This window comes from Carcharhinus amblyrhynchos, chromosome 10, assembly GCF_965287045.1.
Source record: "Carcharhinus amblyrhynchos chromosome 10, sCarAmb.v2.hapA, whole genome shotgun sequence".
NCBI lineage: Eukaryota > Metazoa > Chordata > Chondrichthyes > Carcharhiniformes > Carcharhinidae > Carcharhinus > Carcharhinus amblyrhynchos.
The window spans coordinates 83,048,624-83,070,505 of NC_137333.1; the positions used below are offsets into that span (position 1 = coordinate 83,048,624).

The 21,882-nt window shown below is 42.9% G+C and overlaps 1 protein-coding gene across 5 annotated transcripts in view; it reads right to left on the bottom strand.

Moving 5' to 3' along the window:
- Nucleotides 1–21,882, bottom strand: part of LOC145349122 (periostin-like) — a 92,289-nt gene that overhangs the window by 23,487 nt on the left and 46,920 nt on the right. For all 5 annotated transcript variants that reach the window (XM_080197491.1, XM_080197490.1, XM_080197489.1 and 2 more), the window contains exons 9-15: nt 21,425–21,559; nt 18,570–18,718; nt 13,509–13,645; nt 11,168–11,298; nt 9,157–9,287; nt 7,154–7,256; nt 2,325–2,392 (exon numbers count right to left, since the gene is read on the bottom strand). In XM_080197491.1, coding sequence (XP_080053617.1) covers nt 2,325–2,392; nt 7,154–7,256; nt 9,157–9,287; nt 11,168–11,298; nt 13,509–13,645; nt 18,570–18,718; nt 21,425–21,559 — 854 coding nt within the window. The remainder of the gene's footprint in view (nt 1–2,324; nt 2,393–7,153; nt 7,257–9,156; nt 9,288–11,167; nt 11,299–13,508; nt 13,646–18,569; nt 18,719–21,424; nt 21,560–21,882) is intronic.

A 21,882-nucleotide genomic window follows, 5' to 3' on the forward strand; every position in this document is an offset into this window, starting at 1 on the left:
TGACCTGTATATAGAATAAGCTGCCAGAGGAGATGGTAGAGGCAGGTATAATTACAACATTTAAATGACATTTGGGCAGGTGCGTGGGTAGGTAAAATTTCGAGGGATATGGGCCAAATGCAGGCAAACGGGACTAGTTCAGTTTAGGAAACCTGGTTGGCATGAGTGAATTGGGCTGAAGGGCCTGTTTTTGTGTTGCGTATTTTTATGATTCTATGTCATGAATTCGATGTTGCGGGAAGCCTTGAGGGATGTACAAAGTGCAGAGGTGAAATTAAAAAGGAAATTAGGTCAGCAAAGAGAGGACATAAAAAATTACTGGGACGTAAAATCAAGGAAAACCCAACCATGTTTTTTAATACATAAAGAGCAAGAGGGTGACTTTAACAAGCGTAGGTCCAATTAGACATCATGGAAATAACTTGTGTGTGGAGACACATGGGAATGCTTTTCAATGAATATTTTGCAAGTATTTTCATGAAAGAGAGAGAGATGAAACACACTTTGTAGGTAAGGTGGAGGGGTGTGATATATTAGATGGAATAAGCATAACAAAGGAGGAAATAACAAGATGGTTTTCCATCTTTGGAAGTGGATATATCACCAGGCCCAAATTAAATCTATCCCAGGTCGCTAAGGGAAACAAGGGAATAGTGGAAGTTCGGATTTTTTTTTCCCTGATTCTCTCTGGCTCCAGGGATGGTGCCAGAGGACTGAAGGTCAACTCATTATTTAAAAAACTGCAGCCTGGTAATTAAATATTTGGGTTTTTTTAAAAGATATTTCAGCTTCTACCTTATGCCCATGTGCATGTACCAACCTTTATTCCACACCCTGTAAAATGATATTAAAAAGTGTGGAGTAATCAGGCCTTTTTCATAGAATCATAGAATACCTACTGTGCCAGAAAGAGGCCATTCAGCCCATCGAGCCTGCACTAACAACAATCTGTCCCAATCCTTGTAACCCCACTAATTCTTCTGACACTAAGGAGCAATTCAGCATGGTCAATCAATCTAACCTGCACATCGTTGGCGTGTGGGAAGAAACCAGTGAATCCAGAGGAAACCCACGCAGACATGGGGAGAACATGCAAACTTCATACAGACAGTAACCCTAGGCTGGAGCTGAACCTGGTTCCCTGGTGCTGTGAGGCAGTAAAGCTAACCACTGTGTCACCATGCCACCCTTTTAATATCCTGGTTTGCTGTCCATGAGAATATTCCAATATGATTGGCTGTTTAACCTGCTGGTTGCCTGGAGATCTCTCTGACTTGATGCCGGATTCAAACAAAGTTATGTTGCAACTATACCAAATGTTGGTGAGACCACATTTGGAATATTGTGTTCAGTTCCGGTCACCTTATTATAAGAAGGATGTGGAAGCACTGGAGAGAGTGCAGAGGAGATTTACCACGATGCTGCCTGGTTTGGAGGGTAGGTCTTATGAGGAAAGGTTGAGGGAGCTGGGGCTTTTCTCTTTGGAACGGAGGAGGATGAGAGGTGACTTAATAGAGGTTTATAAGATGATGAGAGGGATAGACAGAGTGGACGTGCAGAGACTATGTCCTCGGGTGGATATAGCTGTTACTAGGGGGCATAAATATAAGGTTCATGGTGGGAGATATAGGAGGGATGTCCAAGGTAGATTCTTCACCCAGAGAGTGGTTGGGGTGTGGAATAGACTGCCTGCTGTGATAGTGGAGTCAGACACTTTAGGTACTTTCAAGTGGTTATTGGATAGGCACATGGAGCACACCAGAAGTATAGGGAGTGGGATAGCTTGATCTTGGGATTGGACATAGCTCGGCACAACATTGAGGGTCGAAGGGCCTGTGCTGTGCTGTAGTGTTCTATGTTCTAAAGGCGAAATCTGCACCATGGCGACCACTAGTTCTTTGTGGGCACCCTTTTGGCAAGGCCGGCTGCAAAAACTGTCACTTTGCCACTCACTGTGATATCCAGCTCATTGTATTATGTTAACCTTGTTAATATGGGGATTATAGAAATACATCTGAAATCACAAATTTGGAACATCATAAAAACATAAAAATTTGTGTGAAAATATATTTTAAGTATGTTGTGTGGAGGAATTTTTTTTGTTAACATAAAGATATGATCACTGTGTAGCCACATCTTCACCAAAGGAATGTGTTATAACACATTGCTGCACGCAATTTAACTGTAATGCCAATGCTTGTATGTCACTGTTGATTATTATATATTTACACATTATTTATTATTACTAATGCAAAATGTTACGCAACATACAATGCTTGGCTCAGTTATTTTAATGCTCTAATTTTAAATTAAAAGAAACTTACCTTAAACTGAATGTACTTGATTATTTTTGTCAGAATTCTGTACAGGAAGTCACTTCCTACAGGAAGATCTGTGGAAGTAGATTCAAGATTTAAAGTCACGACCTTAAATGTTTATAACCCGCAACACTTTAATAATCAGTTATTTTCCTCCCTAACACCACTGTGGATGTACCTACACCTCAGAAACTGCAGTGGTTTGAGAAGGCAGCTCACCACCACGAGAAATGCTGTTATAGCCATTGATGCCTATATTCCATAAATTATTATGTAAAAAAAAATTAAGCCAAAAAATAACATTTTGATATGAACGCAAAATACTGCAGATGCTAGAATCTGAAACAAAAACAGAAAAATGCTGGAAAATCTCAGCAGGTCTGACAGCATCTGTGGAGAGAGAATAGAACCAACATTTTGAATCTGGATGACCCTTCGTCAGAGCCCCAACAACCCCAGAACAAAAAGGTAATGCTGAATTATGTCAAATAATAATATCCACTCATGTCTCCCTTAAATTGACAGTTTGCCTTCAGTAGAGAAAAATACAAAATAAACAAGGCAAGTTCACCCAGCCTCCACTGGCCATTTGGCCTTGTTCTGCACCATGCAAGGTTTCACATCCAATCTTTGGACTGAGGCAGCTCTGGTGACGCTGAGAATTTACAATTAGCCTTTGTAACCTTTGACTGAAGCGAGGAAGGTATTAGCCACATTGGCTTTCTCTGCACACTTGTGGCTTGGTACTGAAATAATGTGCAAGTGTAACTATTGGGATTGAGCGAGATTTTGATTCCCCCTTCAGACTGAGAAGAATGCCAATGTACACTGTTCAGGCTCATAAGTCAAGAATGACCCCTCTTGTTTGAATCATAAATCATGGATTAATCCATACAAATTCCAAAGGGAGCTGGATTGCGGTGTGATCCATATGGTGGTGGTATTAGCTCATTTCCCATAACATGGAACTTACACAGGCTAACCATTTGTAAAGACAAGTACATAATATTTTTTCTTCCAGAGAAAGGGAAGAAGAAAGAAATATTTCAATCCATGCAATTAGGAAATTTGAATTCTGGACAATGCCAACATTGAAATATCTCAAACTCTTCACATGCTTTTGGAGGAAGTGATATCTGTTATTGTGTCAGCAAAGAACACAGCTCATTCTGTGCATTGAAAAACTATGCTACTTGGATGGGAACATGCTGGATTTTTATCAATATCAGCAAACAGTTTGGGTTGGAGTGCAATTTTGGGCACAGGAGCAGGCTGGGAGGTTGGTGGGGGTGATATTGGGTGCCCATAAGTTAATGAGGGAGGATCTGGGGTTGGCGGACCTATCATCCTTCCACTGCCATGCCATTTTGTCATTGCTGAGAGAGTGGAGAATGGCTCTCCAATCCAGAGGACAACTGAGACAATTAGGTGGCCTATTAACAGCTTCTTCCATGACCACTGATATTTTACCAACCACACTCGAGAAGCTTGACACCATTCAGGACCAAGCAGCCTGCTTAGTTGGCACCCGTCTATTGCCTTAAATTTTCACAGTCACCACCAATGATGCACAGGGGCAGCAGTGTGTACCATCTACTAGATGCAGTGCAGCAAGGCTCACCAAGGCTCCTCTGACAGCACCTTCCATACCCATAACCTCTATCGTCTAGAATAACAAGGACATCAGATGAATGGAAACATTGCCATCTGCAATATCCCCTCCAAAACACATACCATCCTGACTTAGAAACATAGAAACTAGAAGCAGGAGAAGGCCATTCAGCCCTTTGAGCCTGTCCTGCCATTCATTTTGATCATGGCTGATCAAACACAAAAGTCTGATCCTGCCTTCCTCCTCATATCCTTTGACCCCTTTGCCCCAAGTGCTATATCTAACTCCTTCTTGAAGACATACATTGTTTTGGCATCAACCGCTTTCTGCGAATTCCAGAGGCTCACTACTTTCTTGGTAAAGAAATTTTTCATCTCAGTCCTAAAAGGTTTACTCCTTATCCTTAGACTATGACCCTGGTTCTGGGCACCCTCACTATCAGAAACATTCTTCTTGCATCTACTCTGTCTAATCCTGTTAGAATTTTACAGGTTTCTGTAAGATCGTCCCTCATTCTTCTGAACGTCAACGAATATAATCCTAACCAACTCAATGTCTCCTCATTAGATAGTCCCACCATCCCAGGGATCAGCCTAATAAACTTTCACTGCATTCCCTCTATAGCAAGAACATCCTTCCTCAGATAGGGCAAAACTGTACACCATATTCTTGGGGTAGCCTGTATAATTGCAGCAAGACATTCCTGCTCCTGTACTCAAATTCTCTCACTGTGAAGGCCAACATACTATTGCCTCCTTTACCACCCACTGCATCTGAATGCTTGGTATCTGGGATTGTTGTGTGATGACACCCAGGTCTCGGTGTATGTTCTCCTCTCTTAATCTGTAGCTATCCAGATAATAATCTGCCTTTGTAACTTTGTCCCCAAAGTGGATAACCTCACATTTATCCACGTTATGCTGCATTTGCATTGCATTTGTCCACTTCCTCAGCCTGTCCAAATTATGCTGAACATCTCTGGATCCTCCCACCCAGCTTTGTATCATCTGCAAATTTGGAGATATTACATTGAGTTCCCTTACCTAAATCTTTGATATATACTGTGAATAGCTGGGGTCCCAGCACTGAACCCTGCCTGCCATTCAGAAAAAGACCAGTTTATTCCTGTTCTTCCTCTATCCCAAGAAGTTTTCTATCTATCCCTATGTACTACCCCAATCCCATGCACTTTGATTTTACATGCTAGTCTGTTATGTAGGACTTTGTCAAAAGCCTTTTGAATGTCCAAATAAATCACATCCACTGCCCCCCCCCCCTCATTAACTCTACTGGTTACATCCTCAAAAAATTCCAGTAGATTTGGTAAGCATGATTTCACTTTCATAAATCCATAGTGTCTCTGTCTGATTCTGTCACTATTTTCCAAGTGCTCTGCTATGAAATCCTTGACAATGGATTCTAGTTTTCCTTACTATCAATGATAGGCTTACTGATCTACAATTCCCTATTTTCTCTTCACATCCATTTTTAAATGGTGGGATTACATTTGCTGTCCTTTAAATCTGTGGGAACTGTTCAGGTTATGTTTGTAGAATCTTGGAAGGTATCCACCAATACATTCATTATTTCTAGGGCCACTTTCTGAAGTACTCTGGGATGTAGATTATTAGGGATTTATTGGTCTTCAATCAGTTTCCCCAATACCATTTCTTTACTAATACAAATTTCCTTCAATTCTTCCCTCTCACTAAACCCTGGTATGTTATTTGTGTCCTCCTTTGTAAAGACAGTCAGCCATTTCTTTGTTTCCCATTATAAATTCCCCAGTTTCTGTCTGGGACTGTTTTCATTAATCTTTTGCTCTTCACCTAACTTGAAACTGAGGGCCTTATTTTACCATTTTGATTCTAAGCACTGGGTGGACTTGAAACTGGGAGTGTTTCAGATCTGACTTTTAGACCTGTTCTCAGGCGCACCCATATGCACTCTGCCTGAAAAAGTATCAGCAATTTCGAACTGCACTGCAGAAGCCGGGAGTGGAACTTAACACACCCAAAATCCTGTAGCTCCGATCAGCGCCTCCAACTGCACATGCGCAGAAACAAAACGTAGAACATGGCTCCCTGCCACATTTCTCCCGGGCTGGATAATGCCTTCCCCTGGCCCCCACAGACATTGGCCCACCCTAAAACATTACTGACCCCCATATCCTCCCCTGCTTTCTGCCACCCAGACCGATTGTGGGCCCTTCCCTCCCATCAATCCCAGGCAGCATGGCAACCTTTCCCCTCACTGATATTAGGCAAAGTAGGAGCAGAACCCCCCCTTCCCCTGCCTTCTCCCACTGATCTCAAGCAGAGAGCCATCGGACCCACCTTCTCCCCACCTCCCCCACCGATCTCAAGCAGAGAGCCATCAGATGCTCAGCACTTACCTCCTCACTAACTACAGCGCCCAAATTGGACTTTTGTAGAGCATGTCTGTTTCACGCCAATTCTGGGTGGGCGACCATGGTGGTAAAGGGGGAGTGTCGGTAAGGTTAGATGTGCAGCCAATTAAGTTAATTTAAATACATGCAAATACAATTAAATGGCTGTTGCACCTGTTTTGGGTGTGGTCCCAATCACGGCCATTTTCAGGCCTCGGTAAAGGGGGAACCAGCGCGGAGGTGGCGTGGATCATGCTACCTGCCTCATGCCCAACTTTACCAAGTTTTCGCACCTTAAAATGGGCACCACTTGATGGTAAAATCGGGTCCTATATCATTGATCCTCCATTGTAGCTGGGTCAAAATCCTGGAACTGCCTTCCTGAGAGCACTGTGGCTGTACCTACAACACATGGATTGCAGTGGTCCAAGAAAGATGGTGACCACCATCTTCTCAAAAGCAATTAGAACAATGAATGATGGCTTAGTCAGCAATGTACACATACCACAACAGTACTAAAAAATACACGGCACAGAGAGTAAGATTCTAGCCTTTGTGAAACTGTTCAGACAGGACACCAAACATTTCCTCTGAGGTTTTCCTAATTGGCTGCTCTGAGTCTGGCAGCTGATAAAAGGAGACCCCAGAAAAGCCACCTTTGTACCACCATCAAAGGTACATCAACTAAGAAAATTCCTAATGCTCCAAAAGACATACAAGCAGGTGAATAGGCAGCAGACAGACTGAAAGGGTCCATTTAGCATTAATGCCATTCAGATTTCACTTATTGTAAAATTGGGAAGGGTTCAACCAACTAGAAAACAAAAAGCTTACCTTTTGGAAAGAGTAAAGAATTAACCACATGAATAACACCATTGTTTGCCATGAGATCAGATTCTTTGGATTTGACATTGTTTACTAACATTGTGTTGTTCACCTGAAAGCAAAGAGAATTGATGACTTAAGTGCATTTGCAGCCTTTTATCAATAATCTGTTTTGTTTCGAATAGATGGCCCAGATACTGCAAAGTTCTGAATGAGGAACTGTCTTGGTTTCATGTTTTAAAGCTAAGTAAGTTCATTTAGCCAATGAATAGCTGTGCTATACAAACACCAAAGGTCTCAGGGTCAATCCCCCAGTGTGTACAGGATTAGTTGACCACAGCCAGGACAACAGTTGAGTGCTGCAAGTGCCCCACAGCATCCCTGGGTCATGGACAACAAATGGCTCAGAGTTCTCATTCGGCAACCCCTGTTACGGAACATAGTTGTGGGGTGGGAGTTTGATTGCAAACTCTTATCCTACCTTTCTCATCAAGACCGCTGACCTTCAGCGACAAGGTTCACACACATGAATAATGGTCACATAAGTGAAATACTAAGATTGTTCAATTCTGAACAATACAATGCAGTAGAATAAATTATTTCAGTTGTTTTACTAATTTGTTGAAGGCCATTATGACACCAAGATTGGTGGCATAGTGGACAGTAAAGGAAGTTACCTAGAATTGCAACGGGATCTTGATCAATTCAGCCAGTGGGTTGATGAATAGCAGATGGAGTTTAATTTCGATAAATGCAAGCTGATGCATTTTGGTAGATCGAGCCAGGGCAGCACTTAATGGTAGGGTATTGGTGAGAGTCAAATAACAAAGAGATCTAGGAGTACAGGTTCGTAGCTTCCTGAAAGTGGAGTCATAGCTGGACAGAGTGGTGAAGAAGGCGTTTGGCATGCTTGGTTTCATTGCTCAGAACATTGAATACAGGAGTTGGGACGTCTTGTTGAACTTGTACAAGACATTGGTAAGGCCATGCTTGGATGACCGTGTACAGTTCTGGTCACCCTATTACAGAAAGGATATTATTAAACTAGAAAGAGTGCAGAAGAGATCTACTATGATGCTACCGGGACTTGACGGCTTGAGTTATAAGGAGAGGCTGGATGGATTTTCCTGAAGTGTAGGAGGCTTCGGGTGATCTTATAGAGATCTGTAAAATAATAAGGGGCATGGATCAGTTAGATAGTCAACCTCTTTTCCCAAAGGTAGGGGAGTCTAAAATTAGATGGCACAGGTTTAAGGTGAGAAGGGAGAGATACAAAAGAGTCCAGAGGGGCAATTTTTTCAAACATAGAATGGTGAGTGTCTGGAACAAGCTGCAAGAAATAGTAGTAGAGGCGGATATAGTTTTGTCTTTTGAAAAGCATTTAGACAGTTACATGGGTACGATGAGTATAGAGCGATATGGGCCAAATGCAGGTAATTGGGACGAGCTTATTGGTTAAAAAAAAGGCAGCATGGACAAGTTGGGCCAAAGAGCCTGTTTCCATGCTGTAAAACCTGTATGACTCAATGATGTGAAACAGATGCAGATATAGTGACTCCGTAAGAAGATTAATTGTTCCATGTATTAAGGACATACGCTCTGCTGAAGGATAAATTATTATTTATTCCAGTAAATCTGGCTGTGATTCCTTGTTAAAATTTCACCTATATGACAGAATCTGGCTGTCATTTTATCAAGGATGATTTTGGTCAGGTAAATTTTTTATATACGTCAGAAATACATACTTAGAATTTGAATATGTAAATGTTAATTTGGGGTGATAATGGCTGGAATTCTCCAGTCTTGCACGCCCTGATGCCGCTGCCAGTGAGAATGGAAAATCCGATGCTCAACTCATGGGACTGGAGAATCTCAGGTGCATGCAAGATCAGAGAATTTCAACCAACATCTTTTATCCGATGTATAACAAGGAATCGAATATACATGCTGTGAAATATTCCCGATTTAGGTAAACTGGGCTGAAGGGTATCATTATCCAACGTGGAACTCACCAGTTTTATCATAACTCTGCTGCCCTGGTATGATTTCAGTACATTGGTGACTCCATATTCAATTCCACCGCCAACGTAAACTCCCTTCAGGAGGTGATACAAGAGGATATGTCTGAGAGCGTTTTTATCACCTGTAAAATAGATAGCAATTTTCATCTGATTTTCCTCTCAAAAGTGAATTTCTGAGAATTTCCTAATTAGAAGCAGAAAAGCCCAAGACACGAGCACCATAATCTTCAGTTCAGCATGAACTCTGCCACTTGCGTCCTCATTTGCACCATTCACCCATTGGCCCCTATGGTCGTTGAATTATTTTCCGACTTACATGTAAGCAATGTCTCGATTTTATAATTCTCATCCTGGTTTACAAACCCCTCATGGCCCTATCCCTCCCTATCTCTGTAATCTCCTTCAATGCTACAACCCTCTGAGCTATCTGCACTACTCCAGTTCTGGCTGTTTCAGCATCCCTGTTCTTAATCATTTCTTTTTGTTTATATCCAATTCAATCCAATCAAAGTCCAATTCAAAATCTCAGCAAGTGAGACGTTCCCGATCCAAACTGACAAGACAGGACTCTCACCTCCTGTCTTGGGCTTGATCTCCTGATCCAAGCTGATTGGAGCAGGCATTGCACCTCCTACAAGGCTTGATCTTATTTGCATCTTAGCCAAAAGGTCTGGATGCCGCTTTAAAATTTGCTTCAAATGAAGCCTCAGTGTAACCTCATGACTTCAACCAAATACTACACTTGATCTTAGCCAAAAGGCTGACGAGTGGTTTAATCACTTTATCATAGGTAGACATGCCTTCAGCTGACAAGACAAGCAGCTCTGGACTCTAGTCCCTACACCTCACCAACTCACTTCTTTCCTTTAAGATGCTCTTTTAAATCCACTTCTTTGACCAAGCTATCAAGGCTTGAACCCACAGCATTGGAACACATATGCACCAGTAACCATTTTAGTAACATTTTGGAAGTTAACTATAGACATTGAAATAGATACAAAATAATTTGAAAAGGCGAGTTCAAAGTCTCTTTAACAAAGCCACAAAAATAAAAGAAAATGGGGACAAAAACCCTTTGTGCCCCAAACTGTGTGAGATTCCACAGTCTTGTACAGACAGGAAGATCCATGCACTGAAGTAAAAAATAAATAAACAGAACAGATCAAACAAGTTGCCCATGCCTATTAATTCAGCCCGCATAAGGACCCAGGGCGCTATTTTCCATTTGTGTTCACCCCTAGACCGGAAAATCCCACCCGAGGTCAACTGACCTTTGCACGATCCATGTCCCGCCAGCCACAGAGCAGAATGGAAACGTTCCACTCACCCCCAGGGTTAAGCCTGTGAGGGGGTGGGGGGGGTGGTCAGTGATCAGTGAGGGGAAGGAGGGTGAGCAGTTAATGTCTTGTTATTGCTTCAGTGAGCTCAGAAACCACGGCTGTTCCTTTGGTGTCCACAAAATGCAATATTTTAAAAAGGTTTTAGCCTTTTTTTTAAAGAGGGCGGCCTTCAGCCATCTCTTGGAAGAGATCACAGTGTTCAAGACTTTTGCACTGCAAATTCCAAATGGAATATACAAAATTAGGAGTCAGTGTCTGACATGTGGCCTGGCTTCTTATTTCAAAGCTGCAATTGGGTGTGTGTTCATTTCAGGATATAGTCAGGGACACCTAAAGAAAAGGCCCCAACCAATTCAGTGGTGGCCTCACCTCTCATGCAGATAAGGACAGGGGCAGGATTTTCTGGACATGTGCATCTCAAGATCCGAATTTCCTGCCCGAGGTCAACGGACCTTTGCACACCAAATTTTCTGTCCCACCCACTATAATCCCCATGGCGGGCAGGCTGGGAAATTCCACCCAGGACCTCTGTGTTGGTCAATGAGTTACTGTCACACGTGCTTTAGGCTCATAGAATTGGTGCGCAAATGTTAATTCCAGGACCCGTTCTTTACAATCTGAAACCTTTCAATTGGATTCTTGAGAATTTGATTACTTCTTACTTGTCAGCTGCTTTAGCTCTTCCGGCGAAAGGCTTTCAAATACATCATTGGTCGGAACAAATAAAGTCCAGTCGCCTTCTTCAGTAAGCAGTTCTGTCAAACCTGCAGATTCTGCCAGAGTCAGGAATATGCTGATAAGAAAAGGAACCATCATTTTAGTGGGAGAGAAAACTCTGCAGCAGATATCAATGGGAAAAGGGCAGTCATTCCTCCCTTAGCTGCCTCTAATATGATGATCTGACAGAACTGCCTCATATCTCTTCTGCATTAACAAAGATTCTGAATTTTTTTTTATTTCTTCCAGTCAGTATTTACTACACAAAGTAAAAACAGGTACAACAATTTGACAACCGTTAAGCATCTGCAATCACAAAGTTCCTTTAATTTGTAATGTCAGCTAACGTATTTCTTCTGGTTCTATGTAGCAATGTTGCAACGGGTCCCACAAAATTCACCTGGCCTACTACCTCATTATATTGCCCTTTCCACGATCATAAATCCCCACCTTTGATGAAACGGTGGCACAGTGGTTAGCACTGCTGCCTCACAATGGCACAGACCTGGGTTCAATTCCCAGCTTGGCTCACTGTTTGTGTGGAGTCTGCACATTCTCCCCACGTCTGCGTGAGTTTCCTTCCCGTGCTCTGGTTTCCTCCCACAGTCTAAAAGCCGTTCTGGGTTAGATGCATTGGCCATGCTAAATTCTCCCTCAGTGTGCCTCAGCAGGCGCCGTGGTGTGGCGACTTGGGGATTTTCATGGTAACTTCATTGCAGTGTTAATATAAGCCTACTTGTGACACTGATAATCAAACCAAAAAAAAACTTAAGCCTTACCTGCTAACAGCCAGACTCCAGCCCAACTGACTTGCAAATCTAGTAAATTTTTTTGTATATTCATTTGTGAGATATGGACAACACTGATAAGGCCAGCATTTATTGCCCACCAGCATTTACTGCCCACCTGTAAGTGTCCTCAAGAGGCCAGTGAGCCAGCATTTTGAGAACTGAATGGCTTCCTAGACCATCTCAGAAGGCAGTTAAGGCAATCTGATTGTCAGAAAAAGCCATCTGGTTCACTTATGCCCTTTAGGAAAGGAAATCTGCTGTCCTTTACCTGATCTGGTCTACAAGTGACTCCAGAGCCACAGCAATGTGGTTGACTCTCAACTGCCCTTTAAAGGCAACTAGGGATGGGCAATAAATGTTGGCCAGTTAGCAATACCCATGATCCATGAATGAACAAGGAAAAATATATAGGGTAGACCAGGCACGGACAACAGATTATCTGCTCAGAAGGATATTTGTGTACCAGATGGATGTTTATGATGTTCTTATTGGTTAATATTACTTGCACTGGCCTTGCACCCCAGATTTGACTTATTTAACTGAATTAAGTTCCCCAGCTGCCATGGTGAAATTTAACCTTGTGTGTCCAGGTCATCTTCCCAGGCCTTCTAGATTACTAGTTCAGTTATGAAATCACTACACCACCACTGCATCAGCATGCCCGTTGGACAGCCATAAGCTCACTGCTTCTATCTAGACGAGGGTTGGAATTTTCTGACCGTTCATGGCAGCAGGATTCTCTGGTCCCGCTACAATGATTGGAAATTTGGCCAAATTCTCCATCCTCACTTGCAGGAACAGCCGGAAAATTCCAGCCAGGTCAGGACCTTAAAATGGCTGCAACCTCAACCCTGCCAGAAACAGCCGAGTGACCTGGCATAGAAACCGAAAGTGCTGGAAAAAGTAGCATCTGTGGAGGAGAAGCAGAGTTAACATTTTTGACTCCATACAGCTCTCTTTTGGAACCCAGCAGGTGACTTGGAATGCCCTGCTGAGATATCTATGACAGAATCCCTACAGTAAAGAAGGAGGCCATTTGGCCCATCGAGTCTGTACCAACCACAATCCCACCCAGCTCCTATTCCGGTAACCCCACATATTTACCCTGCTAATTCCACTAGGGTCAATTTAGCATGGCCAATCAATCTAACCTGCACATCTTTAGACTGTGGGAGGAAACCGGAGCACCCGGAGAAAATCCATGCAGACACGGCAAGAATGTGCAAACTCCACACAGTGACCTAAGGCTGGAATTGAACCTGGGGACTCTGACGCTGTAAGGCAGCAGTGTTAACCACTGTGCCACCGTGCCACTCAAAGGAAAATGAGTTTTAGCCAGAAGTTAAAATCTACTGCTGTGTGTACGGCTGTTGGGTTCATTTTCTTCTGCTTTGATCAGTTACAACTGAAGCAACTAACCCGTCAATATCAGGGACTAAGTAAATCACAAAAGAACGTTCTTAAACCCCAACAGCCAGATCAATTCAATACTCACCTGAAGCGAGGATCATCTCTCAGAAGTTGCAGCATTGATTTCTCTGAAGGGACAATGACCTTTCGGATCATGTGAATTACACCATTTCTTCCCTCTTTGCTGCCTCTGAGCATGCAGGAATTCTCAATGCAAACTGCCTGCCAGAGAGTAACAAACCAACTTCAATACCCTGACAATGTTAGCCACATCTTACTGCAAAATAAAAGCTGGCTTTTCTTTGGTAACTGAAAGGGTTAACAATGAATCACATAACCTGGCTGTGAGAGAAAGCAGAGGTCTTTATTAAAGTCGACCCAGATAAATGGCAAGGTCCTTTATCTGAGAGAATTCATTAAATCAGACACCTGGAGGTGATTGAGATCCACAAACCCAGATACAAACTGGGACATCAAGGATGGCTTGCAACAGTATTGAATTAGGTAGGCAAACATGATTAATCTTCATGCTGATTGGACATTATAGTTAAGGGAGCATGCAATTCTGGTGATTGGTGTTTAACATTGGTATCCTAAGCATGATGTAACCTTAATCAATAGTTGACAGAAGTTAGAGATAACCCTTATACTTTGATTGAAATAGATAATTAATTGTAATCAAATCTGAAACTATATCTGCTTGTGTATTCCTATATCCTGCACTCTGGCTGGCCATAGCCAACCTTTATGCTCCATACTATATAATTTGATTAAACAGCTGATTTGAAGAACTCTGACATGACTTCCCTGCTTTTGTAATCTATGTGTTGACTTATCACCATCCTTCTAATAAGCCCTTCTGCTTTTCAGAGATCTCTGGACAAACACCCAAGGTCTCTTGTTCCACAGAACTTCCTCGTGTCTTATGATTCATTGAGTACTGAGGAGAGACTGAGGGATTTGGGGTTGTTTTCGCTGGAAAGAAGGAGGCTAAGAGGGGATCTTATTGAAACATATAAGATGATTAGAGGTTTAGATAGGGTGGATAGTGATAGCCTTTTTCCTCGGATGGAGAAAGCTAGCACGAGGGGGCATGGCTTTAAATTAAGGGGGGGTAGTTATAGGACGGATGTCAGGGGTAAGTTCTTTACCCAGAGGGTGGTGAGGGATTGGAATGCCCTGCCTGCTGCGGTTGTAAATGCGCCTAGTTTGGGGGCATTTAAGAGATCTGTGGATAGGTTTATGGACGAAAAGGGATTGGTTTAGATTAGTGGGTCAGCGTTTTTTTTTTAAAAAACTGGTCGGCGCAACATCGTGGGCCGAAGGGCCTGTTCTGCGCTGTAATGTTCTATGTTCTATGTTCTATGTACTTTCTCGTCAAATTATTCCTTCCAAAGTATATCATCTCACACTTTTCAAGGCTAAATTCAATCTGCCACTTATCTGCCCATTTGATTATTCTGTCTATATCTTCTTATAGCCCAAGACACTCTACCTCACAGTTAACCACCTGTCCAATCTTTGCTCCACTTGAAGTAGGTGGACCAAGTCAGAACTTTGGTGAGGCCACAGCTGGAGTACTGTGTGCAGTTTTGATCACCATATTATTGGAAGGATGTGATTGTGCTAGAGGGGATACAGAGGAGAATCACCAGGATGCTGTCTGGAATTGGAACACTTAAGTTATGAAGAGAGGTTACGTAGGCTTGGTTTGTTTTCATTGCAGCAGAGAAGACTAAGGGGTGACCTGATCAAGATGCACAAGATTATGAGAGATATGGACAGAGTGGATAAGGAGCAGCTGTTCCCCTTAGCTAAAGGGTCGGTCACAAGGGGATGTAGTCGCAATGCATGAGTCGCAAAAACACAGCCTGCAGGTGCAGCAGGTGGTCAGGAAGGCGAATGGGATGCTGGCCTTCATAGCGAGGGGGATTGAATATAAAAGTAGGGAGGTCTTGCTGCAACTGTACAGGGCGCTGGTGAGGCCGCAGCTGGAGTACTGTGTGCAGTTTTGGGCGCCGCACTTATGCAAGGATATTTTGGCCTTGGAGGGAGTGCAGAGGAGGTTTACTAGGCTGATACCGGAGTTGAGGGGGTTGAACTATGAGGAGAGGCTGAATAAACTAGGCTTGTACTCGTTAGAGTTTAGAAGAATGAGGGGAGATCTCATTGAGACGTATAAGATGATGAATGGGATGGATAGGATAGAGGTGGAGAGGCTCTTCCCGCTCAGAAAGGACAGTAGGACTAGAGGGCACAGCCTCAAGATAAAGGGGGTGCGGTTTAGAACGGAGTTGAGGAGGAACTTCTTCACTCAAAGGGTGGTGAATCTTTGGAATTCTCTGCCCGTTGAAGTGGTGGAGGCTGCCTCGCTTAATATATTTAAGACGCGGGTTGATGGGTTTTTGATAAGAGAGGGGATTAAGGGTTATGGGGAGAGGGCGGGAATGTGGAACTGAGCCACGACAGATCAGCCATGATCTTATTGAATGGCGGGGCAGGCTCGAAGGGCTGGATGGCCTACTCCTGCTCCTATTTCTTATGTTCTTATGTTCTTATGTAGGTTCAAGGTGAGGGGCAGGGGGTTTAAGGGGGATATGAGGAAAAACATTTTTACCCAGAGGGTGGTGACGGTCTGGAATTTGCTGCCTGGGTGGGTGGGTGGAGACGGGATGCTTTAAAAAATACCTGGATGAGCACTTGGCACATAATAACATTCAGGGCTATGGGCCAAGTGCTGGTATATGGGATTAGATGGGAGTTCAATTGTTTCTAATGTGTTGGTGTGGACTTGATGGACCTCTTCTGAGCTGTTTGATTCTATGATTCTATGGAAGTTGTAACAAATTAAAAGGCAGAACACCAAACAGCCCCACAACAGCAACCCAGAAGGAAATGCTTTTTATTAGGCAAGACGTTTTCCCTGATTGCTGTTACTTACAGATACAACTATTATAATACACTGTGAGACTATGTCAGTCAACATAAATTTAAGTGAAATTGTTAAGATACCTACGATATGTATCTCTCATGAAACTTTTACAGGCTTTAGCTCTGCAACAAATGCAGAGGCATTGCACAGCTGATGGGCTGAAAACTGTTTTTCTCGGAAGTTTTATTTCAAATTCATTCATTGACTATCTTAGTACTTTAATTTGAGTGCAGCTGTTCCTTTTATACATCAGAAGGGATTATGGACATGGGAAAATCCCTACTTGAGGCATTTTAAATATCGCAAAGTAGAATAAAGCTCACTTTTCACCGAGATACAGAGCCTCCCTGCCATGGCACAAATGGCACAATTGCTTGAAAATCATCAGCCTGTCCCAAACATGGCACTTCCCATTTTTTTTTGGGGGGGTGGGGGCGGTGGGAATGAGGTCAATTGACATTTTGCAGATTATGGAGCTGTTTAAATTATCAGTTATCTCCAATTGTACCTAAACTGTTATTATTATGATTTAAATCGCTATATTCCTTCCCCATCTGATTTATTCCCCCCAACAGCTTTATAATATGCTGTAATTCACAACATCTATATAATGGCCATAGCCTCATTCCCTCCCCTGTGGTGGGATGGCCAGGAAGAGAGGGTTTAGATGGGCACACTGCTGCCTTCCCGCCTATATTCCCGTTATGTTTATAGCTAGAATGCCCATGGATGGCCTTTCTCCCCCACCACCAATTGAGGACCTTAAAGTGGGTAGTTAATGGGCAGACAGGGGACTCACCATGTCATTTAGTCATCGAGGTTCACAGCATGGAAACAGGCCCTTAGGCCCAACTTGTCCATGCTGCCCTTTTGTTCAAAACCCCTAAGCTAAGCCCCCAATTGCCCACATTTGGCCCATATCCCTCCATACCCATCGTACCCATGTAACTATCTAAATGCTTTTTAAAAGATAAAATTGTACCCGCCTCTACTGCTACCTCTGGCAGCTTGTTCCAGACACTCACCACCCTCTGTCAGAAATATTTGCCTCTCTGGATGCTTTTGTATCTCTTCCTTCTCACCTTAAACCTTTGCCCTCTAGTTTTAGACTCCCCTACCTTTGGGAAAAGATATTGACTATCTAGCTGATCTGTGCCCCTCATTATTTTACAGACCTCTATAAGATCATCCTTCTACGCTCCAGAGAAAAAAGTCCCAGTCTATCCAACCTCTCCTCATAACTCAACCATCAAGTCCCGGTAGCATCCTAGTAAATCTCTACTGTACTCTTTCTAGTTTAATAATATCCTTTCTATAATAGGGTGACTAGAACTGTACACAGTAATTCCAAGTGTGGCCTTACTGATGTCTTGTACAACTTCCACAAGATGTCCCAACTCCTGTATTCAATGTGGGGAACCTTGATTGCAAGGTTCCCCACACTGGTACGTTAGCCTGCAGGCTTCCGGGGATCTCCCTTGTTCAAAGCCTCTCAAGGAACCCAGCATCAAGAGGGGAGCTTGTGGTGAGCCAGTCCCTCACCTTTCATGACCACTCTCACCTCCCCACCCACCCTCGCAGCAACTCCCACCCCATAATTCCATTCTCGCCAACAGTTACCTGTGCCTGGGTCCCTCTCCAACCTGAACCCTTTTGTGGGATGTAGTACTGACAGCAACCACCGCCTTCCCATTGGCACTACCGAAGAGCTGCTGGCCTCTGATTTGCTGACAGGAATTGACAGGCGTGATCTACACCTTCTGGGTCCTTGATCCCAGAGGACAGCAGCTGCTGGCCTGTTAAGTGCCTGTTTTGCACAAGATGAGGTAGGTCTTATCAAAATGAGGTGATATGGGGGTCTTGCTGGCTCTTTAACCTGTGGCCAAGACAACTGTCGTCTCCACAACATTCCATCCAATTTATATCAGCAATATGGAGTTATGAAAGTCCCATTCTCAAATTCAGCGCTTCTTTTAAATTGCCCTTGCGTCATTTTATATTTAAAACATTGCACATAAAAAGGGGAAAGGAAACAAATAGGTTGAGGGCTGATAATGTTTTAATTTGACAGTATTGAGGGCCAGATTTGCTTGCTGGGTATGTGTATTGGGAAATCGGAATGGAAAGCCATGGGAGCTACTTCTCAGACTGGTACCCTTGCTGGATCAAGCCCAGGAAGACACGCACAGGGAAATTCCATCCTTGTGTACTTACAGTGCGGTAGATAAAAACCCTGAGGAAATTTCCTCCTAATGTCTCCAGCTTTTGTCCGTTGTGCAGCTCATTGAGGACCACTTTCAGTTTCAGAATATGGTTTCTCAGGATTACTTTCAGTAATCGTTGATCAAGTCCCATAATTTCCGCTGTCAAATAGAAGTGGAAAAGATCAGTTTAGAACTGAATAGTCTGACACATACATCTACATGTAAGAGAGGGATGCCACATGCATTTATTTATAAATAGAATCACTATTCCTTCCTTTTCTTCATTCATTCCTGGGGTGTGGGCACCACTGACTGGCCCAGCATCTACTGTCCATTCCTGAGGATACTGAAGAGTCAACCACACTGCTGTGGGTATGGAGTCACATGTAGGCCAGACCAAGTAAGGACAGCAGATTTCCTTCCCTAAAGGACATTGGTGAACCGGATGGGTTTTTCCGACAATCGGCAGTAGTTTTGTGGTCATTGTTAGACTTTTCATTCCAGATTTTTATTGAATTCAAATTTCACCATCTGCTACAGTGGAATTCGAACATAGGTCCCCAGAGTTGTGCCCTGACACTCTGGATTACTAGTCCAGTGACAATACCACTATGCCATTTGCCTCCTTATTCACTTCAATTATTTTTCATTCATAATATATTACCATCTATTGAAGTATTTTTGATTAAACAACGATTACTTCTGACAATATCTGGGAATTTGGTTACCAGGCATCTTGTGTGATTGAACTATATTAGTGTAAGTCTGTACAGTCATCAACCCAGGATTTTTAGTGACATTATCAGCTAACTTCATCCCTTGAATTGTCAGATTTCAACCATTCAAAGCAATCACTAGCACTGGTTAAAAAAATGAAGAAATTGAAGAAAAGGAAACTAAAGGCTATCAACTTGTGAACTGGATTCTTTTTAATCGTTGATATTTAAAGTACTGATGATGGAGACACCTCCCTCTTCAATTCATCTTGCAATGGAGCAGACAGGTTAAAATAGAAATAAGCCAACAATGGAAGCAAATTACTCATAGAATCCTTCATAGAATCCTTACAGTGCAAAAGGAGGCCATTCAGCCCCATCACGTCCGCACCAACTCTCTGACATCCCACCAAGGCCCTATCCACATAACTCCATGTATTTACCCCGTTAATCCCCCTAACCTACACATCTTTAGACAATGACAACGCAGATAATGATTAATTCCAAGCATATGTGTGCACCCTATGTCCAAATCAATAGAATTTTTACTTATTGATCTAGCATTCCTCACCACTCTGTCTGAGGGCATTAGTCAAGCAGAGAACAGCCAAAGTATCTGACACAGCCCAAGCCTAGCTGAATTTGTCACTTTAGGACATTAACACACCCTGGCTTATTCATTTCACTGATAGCTCCTGTAACTAGAATGGGGGCCAGAAAGTGGATTCGGAAGCTGTCAATGTACCATTGGCTGCCCCCTTGCTGCTTTTAGTTTGCTTGCCCAAGAAGCGTCCAAACGACCCACAGCTCCAAAGAACCTGATTGATGTTGTATATTGAGGTTCGTCATGAGCAAAGAACAGCTAACAAAAAGCAATCGTTTTGAATATGGATGCACTGAGATAACATCAACAAGCAACTGAAAGTACAAACTCCAACATAAAAGCTTTTTGCAGCCTCACTGCATGTTACCATGTATTCATAGAGGCTGCCACCTAGCAGTTCTATACGAACTCTAAATTAAGTGGCTGGGAGATTGGTTAATGTACATTTGTAAAAGAATTACTTCATTCAAAACATTGCTCTTTCTAAAGTATAATGAGAGCAATTCAATGTTACCAAAGCCCAAAATATTACACCCCACTGGGAGTGGGCCAACAGGCAGGGGATTGGAAAGTCAGGTGGGATACATTTGGGAAGGGGTCACATGGCTTACCTGCCTCAGTTAATATTTTACTAACAACATGATAGATGGCATACAGACCACCCACCTTTGGGATAATTGAGGCCCTTAACTGACCAATTATTGACCCTTATGGGCCTCTTCTCAGAGGTTCCTCCTTGTCCAACACAGAATCTCTCTAACATGATCGCTGCCTTCTCCTGTTCCACCATACCCCACACCCAACCCCTCTCCCACAGCCTCCTTGCTGGGACTGCCCAACTGGTCCTTGTGGAACAACCCCATCCACTTTTAAATCCATCTGCCATTTTGTTCTTTGTGGTGGATAGATTGTAGATCCAACAGTGGCCACTGCTTTCAGTGGTGCTGCTGAGACTGGAGAGCTGTTGGTCATCTGATTGGATCAACAGCTCTAGGAGGCGAGGCATCCTCCTGGGTAGCGTGGAAGCTGAGGCCTTATTCACTTAACACTTAGCCCCTAGGCTGGACCACCTCCCCCAAGCCCGAGGCTAGCCCACCTCCTCCAGCCAAAAATGTTTCAAGCAATTATCCTGAAATAACTGATTGCATTATCAGAGACAAAGGTTGGAATTTTGCCAACATGCCCGCCCCGATTGCGGAGACAGGCAAGGCTCAGAGAATGGCATTCTCCATTGGCCTCAGGCGGGGCCATGTGAAACTTGGAGAGACGTGCTGGTAAAATTAAGCCCAAAGGCAGTGCAATGGTCTGAAAAGTCCACAATATCCTTGCATTAATGATTAACATGCTTAGGTCAAGTTAATACGTCTGCCATAATTTTATCATTCTAAAAATTTTAAATATCCACCTTACAGTCTCTGCTAAAACAGCAGTCAGAGAAATGTCATCCAAATGCATTGAGTATTTATATAATACCATAAAATGTACGTTGGTGTTTGCAAATAAAAATCAGCATGTTGCATGGAACATTTGACAATGAGGATTTACCATCAAAGGCATCATTCATAGGAGCGAGTAAGGTGTACTCCTTATCTTCAGAGAGAGAAGTCGAGATTCCAGTTTCCTTCACTAAGTCGTAAAAGGTGGTCTGTTTGCCATTAGTCAGCTCCAAGATCTGCATAGCTTTAAATGCAATAAGAAAAAGAGTATCGGTAATGGTACAGTGTCTCAATAGTTGATCTCAGTATTTCTTTACTTTGTGTTAAGAACTCTTTGGCTGTAGGATTCAGACTGGGTAATATACAAATGACTATTGATTAAGCATTGACATTTTACCTTGGAGAACTATGAATTTCTCTCATTTTTATTATTAGTTTGGAGTTATTACATCTTATTAGGACTGTTATTTTAAGGTGGAAAGTTGATTCAGGCATTCCATATCCAAAGTCATACACTTCCTTTTCAAATCCCAGACCATTACAAACATAATATGTGATATGGGATAC